The sequence below is a fragment of the Solanum stenotomum genome, chromosome 2 (assembly GCF_019186545.1).
Source record: "Solanum stenotomum isolate F172 chromosome 2, ASM1918654v1, whole genome shotgun sequence".
NCBI lineage: Eukaryota > Viridiplantae > Streptophyta > Magnoliopsida > Solanales > Solanaceae > Solanum > Solanum stenotomum.
The window spans coordinates 10,059,139-10,065,223 of record NC_064283.1 but is presented as its reverse complement, the minus strand read 5'-3'; the positions used below and the strand labels follow the sequence as shown (position 1 = coordinate 10,065,223).

The 6,085-nt window shown below is 32.8% G+C and overlaps 1 protein-coding gene across 2 annotated transcripts in view; it reads right to left on the bottom strand.

Moving 5' to 3' along the window:
* Window positions 1–1,874: 1,874 nt before the first annotated feature.
* Window positions 1,875–6,085, bottom strand: part of LOC125855104 (uncharacterized) — an 8,767-nt gene continuing 4,556 nt past the window's right edge. Inside the window, exons 5-9 of one of the 2 annotated variants that reach the window (XM_049534774.1) lie at window positions 5,080–5,220; window positions 3,915–3,966; window positions 3,418–3,491; window positions 2,450–2,542; window positions 1,875–2,110 (exon numbers count right to left, since the gene is read on the bottom strand). In XM_049534774.1, coding sequence (XP_049390731.1) covers window positions 2,032–2,110; window positions 2,450–2,542; window positions 3,418–3,491; window positions 3,915–3,966; window positions 5,080–5,220 — 439 coding nt within the window. In that variant the 3' untranslated portion in view covers window positions 1,875–2,031. The remainder of the gene's footprint in view (window positions 2,111–2,449; window positions 2,543–3,417; window positions 3,492–3,914; window positions 3,967–5,079; window positions 5,221–6,085) is intronic. The other variant, XM_049534776.1, reaches the window with a different exon arrangement.

The window sequence follows — 6,085 nt, the reverse complement described above, 5'->3', positions numbered from 1 at the left end:
TATACATTCAATTTCTCTTCTGTTTTTTCTTTTCTTCTCAAAATGTACAAGAAAACAGAGTTGCCAATTTATACAGAGAGGCAGTAAACTTTTTATGGAAACTTTCTATACTTCTACACGTTTTCTATAACAGAAAAAATTGGAAACTTTTGTAGTAATATAGTTTATGGAAACTATTTATGGAAATTTTTATACAAAAAAATAAAAAGAGGAAATAATTTACACGTTTTCTATAACCAAGCATATAGAAACTTAGGATTTGGAAAGTTTTTTTTGGAAGGTTGAGAACTCCAATTTTAACTTTATTTTTCTTTATAATATAGAAATAATGTTTAAGTATATGGTGTTTGTGACAAAATGAAATATCATTTAGAAAATAAAACATGGTTAATCAAAGATTCTTTCAAAATTCAAACTCTCGCTTTTCAAATTTAAAATTGTACAATTCTCATATATTTATTGTGTACTTTTTTCCCCAATTATTGATACTGCAATCTAAGCTATCCGTCATATTTTTTATTTTAGATTTTGAGTAATAAAATTGTGGTACAATAACGCATCAAATGTAATTCACACCTTGTGATGGTGATGTGTACGTAGTCTCACCTTAACCTTGCGAAGGTAGATATGTTGATTTTGATAAGACTCCATGTCAAAATCAATGAGTACAAGGAAATATCATAGTGATAGAACCCTTTAGGATAATGGAGAAAAGAACAATAGCAATAACAAATAATACAATAGTTGAAGCAATAAAAACAATAGTTAATAATAGAATTGAAGAATAAAAGAGTGGGCGAGTACTAATGATAATACTATTATCAAAAACTAGACCACGATTAACTATTTACTAACCTTCTACCCTAATTCGCAACTTCTATATCTTCTATCTATGTCTTGTCCTCGATCCGTAAGTTGCATGTCATGTCATGTGTAATCACCTCTCTTCAGTACTTCTTCGGTCTACCTCTACGTCTCCTAAGACCCACTACAACCAACTATTGTCACCTCATCACCCTCCTCATTGGGTCAGAGTCATCTGTGCATTTCCTCTTCACATATCCAAACCATCTCAATCTCATCTTGTCCTCCACAGAAGTTACTCCCACCTTGTCTCCAATATCTATGCTCCTAATCTTCTCTCTTAGTATTTCCACACGTCTATCTCAATATTCTCATCTATGTTACTTGCATCTTTTGGATGGATGTGTGAGTCTTGACCGCTAACACTATACAACACATCTAAGTTTTTATAACACATATTTATCATACAAAACATTGGACGTGAGCAATCATTTTATCCGGTCTGCTCCCACACAAGGTACAATATCATCATCATTAATCCTTAGAGATTGTTTGGTAGGGTGTAAACAAAAAAATACTGCATACATTAGCCTTGTGTATTTTGGTACTCTTTTCCAACCTATGTAGAACTGATGCTTGCATTAGTTATGCACTATTATTTTTTGTTTTTTATTTTGTTATACACTCTATTGTGTATTGCTAATACCATGAATTTCTAAGTATTAGCAATGCAATGGTTTTAATGCATGCACTAACTCAATTAAAGACCCAATTGCCCCTCAATAACTTTTTTATTTCTTTTCCACCATTATAGTGAAGGGTATCGTTGTAAAAAAAATATTTTAATGCAATGCATTCTATTTTTAATGCATCAAACCACCAAACAATGCATAAAAATAATCTATGTATAATTAATGCAAGCATAACTAATACATGTATTGTTAATGCAAGCATTACTAATTCACTCTATTTAGCATTATTTTTATACACTCTACCAAACGATCCCTTACTTTTACTGTTGTAGAGTTCTATTTTGCACATATCTTTCCTTATATATAAGCTACCATATGATCAATAATATCAATGCATTATTTTCCCACAAAATAATTATCACAGAAGATTTTGATTCTTTTACACAAACATGTATACATTAGAAGTTTATTATTTAGCATATTTGCTACAAAGATAAAAATGATGAAAGAGTCCAATTATGAAATTAAAAGCAAATCAACCACAAAGCTTCTTCCTCAATTGACCCTCTCCAATGCTCTCTGTTCGAAATGTTCCTTCATACCCTTTTTCTGCCCTAATAAGAACAGTCACAAAAATAAAAAATTGTAGCGTGTACAGAATTGATAAGAAGCAATGAAAGCTTAAAATTTGAAAGCAATGAACAAAAATATAGTAAAATTCCATCGATAAAAGAAAAAGGATTCAATCACTTGCACGAATGAAAGGAAATTCCAAATATGGTTCAACTTTGACTAGAACAAGGATGAATTTTTGCTGTACTACAAATTATTGTTGTTGCTGCAGAGCTAACAGGAAGTAATATCTTCTTCGTTTAATTGTTCACAAGGACGAACAAACAAAATCTACGTCATAACGAGGAGAACACGCTTAAACAGATGGTGCACAAACTTGCCTGTTGCTGCTGCTGCTGAAAAGAACAAGGTAGACGGGATCTTGAGATGAGAGATTGAAAAGCTGAAGAGCTATATAGGCACATGTGCTGATGCTGAGGAAATCAACATAAAGCATGAATTAGATATGATTATGGTCCAAAAACGAACTGTTGCAACATATCAGATAAATGTAGCCGAAAAAGTGCCATCAGTTTTTGAGGGACCAGAAAATTGCCGGCATGAGAAAAAGAAACACAATGGAAAAAAATGAAGCCATACTTTACAGTCATATAGTTGAAGGAATATAGATTCATGTTTAGGAAATACTAACTAGATTGAACTATGGTTATTCTTGATGGAATATTAACTCATGTTTAGGAGAACTCTAGAAACTCAAAGCTTGATGCAAGAAAGAGGGTAATAATGCACACTAGTTGTTAATGAAGTTGTTGTCATAAGCAAAGGCTGGAATATTAATTGACTGCTTGGCAAACAAGCAAGATCTGTTTAGTTATTTCGACAAATTCACGGAACCCCTTCTCACTCAGGATCATTTTAAGGCATGCAAACACATATATGTGAACTCCTCCTCATTCCATTACATATGAATGAGAGTTCATATTTTGCTTTCACCTACACAGTGCAACAAATAAGACGATGTACCGATGAAGCTAACTTCAAACTGATACTCCCTCTGCTCCAATGTATATGACACATTTGTCTTTCTAGTTCGCCCAAAAAGAATGAATTGACATATTTCCTTAATTGTCAAACATTTATTGACACTACCAACATTGGATCCCATTTATTTGGCAAAAAGTCCAAAAACTGTACACTTCTGTTTAAAAATTTATTTATTTTAGAGAGTAGTTTTGAAACATTGCAAAATCTTTCCATATTTCTAAGACTTTGTGCCCAGTCAAACTACATCACATCAAATGGGATGGAGGGAGTACAATTTATGCATTATCCAACAAAAAAAACGTACCTGCCAGAACAAATTATAAGTATTATCCATAAAGCTGCACTCAGCCAACTTGATTCCTTATATGCAACCCAAACCTGAGAAAACAGTGTAACTCATCTAAGATCAACAATCACGTGAAAAGTCCTAACTGATGATTTTGACACCTAATGCAGCAACTGGCCCTAGCCTAAGATAAGATACCTGATTAGTAGTCAACTATTACTGTATTACCTAAGTGTATGGTATGTTGCTGCATGCCCTAGCCATATATCGAATTTTACAAAATTTAGACTTCCTTATCAAGCTATAGACAGAAAAATCTTCAAATACCAGTAAGATTAAAAGTAAAGGTAGCTAAACAGAGGGGAATCTTGGTAGCTCAGTTGTTGACTACCTAAATTTTCACCTTCTTGTTGAGGGTTTGATTTCCCACCTTGTAATCCCCTCCCTTATTTCTCCTTCCCCTTCCCCCAATTTTTTTATTTTAAAAAAAGGCAGATAAACAGTGAAAAGCTTACCAAGAGAGCCACAACACCGACATAGAAATCAATTACTGTTGCTGTCAGCCACCTGCACATATATTGACTTCTTAAATTGCATGTCAAAGTAAGACTTATACCAAGCAGAAGTTCATAATCGGCTGATGTATGAGGATGCATATGTATCACTTCAGCACAAACTCATGAAGTTTGTTTTCCAGAAGAAACTTCCAAACAAATTTGCAAATGATAGACCGCAGCCCTTTGGAGAAAGAAGACAATTTTCTAGGGTTGCACGTCATCAACCAGAATAGAGATAGGAAATGCTGATAATTTTCCTGAATCTAGGCCCTAAAAATGCCCTGTACATAGTGAATCCATGTAGTGGAAGTAAAAGCTCATTTCAAATTTCAAAAGTATTCCATTGGTTAGACTTTACAAACCAAAGAAGAGGATAATTAATACAAAAATTCTGATTGAAATTTCGTATCAGAGAAGCACGTCCCTTCCTGTTATAGAGTTTGAAATACCATAGATACCATATTATCTGACTTATGTCACACTGAAGGTAGTATCATGTTACACAGGGAAAAGTTATAAAGCTCACCATAGATCAGTCTAGTCATATGTTTTAATATTTAAAGTTTACATCTTTATCAAAAATATTTAAAGTTTACATGGTAAGAAATAAATATAGTTTAAATGATTAGAATGAGGTAAGAAATCATCAATAGTCCTTGGTCATGCAAAATGAGCAAGGCAATATTATTAGATAAGATTTATACATTTTGAGAGCACAAGTCATTTTCAGTAACCATATCCCAACCTCCGAATCACTGTAATACAGATATTCTCTCATTTAGGAACTCATTCCGGGAAAGACATATACTTCCTTAAGTAAATAAAATGCTGATATGACATTGAATAAATGAGAAGGGAGTTTTCCTCCAGAATAGCAACAAAACTTCCAGTTAAGAGAGGTTTATGCCACTTCCCCATAAAGAGCATCAATTTAGAAAGCAGCAGAAAGGAGATCTAAGTTTAGTTCAAACAAGAAAACAAACAAAACTTTCAAGTACTGGCAAAGTTCTCAGCCAATGCTACTATCCTCTAAATCAGTAGCAGAGTCTCCATTTGACCCGAAAAAAACAAAGTTGATGGTATCTGTTTAAAATAGGAATAAATAAACAAAGAAATAACTTACGGAGTAAAAACATCTCTGCGAAATGGAGAACCATCAGTTACAATGGTGTAAATCAATGTCCCTAGCATCAGACAGCCCAAAGCAGGAAATAGAATTCTTGCAGTTAAAAGAGAACATTTCCTCTGTTGTTCTGTTTCAGTCCTAAATCACAACATCTCATCAGATCATTATAAGTTAAGGTCATTTTCACAAAGAAAACTAACAAAATATAGGTGCCAGTAATATAACATTGATGAGGAAAGCTTCAAACTCCATGAACACTTGCATATTATATTTTTTAAAGGAACACTCTGTATCAGTTACAGTTTTAGTATAATTATTTTCTGCAAAAAGTAGGTTATAATACATTTCATAACTACATGACCTGATAATGTAATACATTGCAGGGTCTTGTACAAAAGAAACAACCACAATAAAGGTAACTAGAAAACACAAAGTATGATATGAATGATCCAACTTGCAGTTAGAAGCATCATTGTTATTCCACTAAAAGATCTTGGATGACTGATATAAAAGAAGCCAATATTCTTAATACATAATAGTACTTTGATTTTGGATGCTACATATTGCATAATAGGTACTGAGAAAGACAACACTCATGACTAAATAACAAAACGATTCACAAATTTTTTATCTCTTTAGTATATTGCTGATAAGAATACTTGTATTTTTTATTGTTAAGAATACTTGATTTTAGTTTCTTTTCCCAATGAAATCCAAACGTACAATACAATATGTGAATAATTAAACGACTCAGAGAACATTAAAGTCACAGTTACCTTTTATCTAACTCTTCTAACAAAATGGAAGATATATCTAACAAATAAACCAGGCGCATATTTAAAGTATTCAACTGGTAATTTCTCCTGCACAAATGGAGGATGCAACATTTCGTTGACTAATCTGTTTTCTTCCTATGATTGAAAACTTCATTTTCCAAAATGGGGATGAGGCATTTGAACCCTAGTCTTGTCCAAGACAAATGCCAAAGTTTGATAAACCTAAG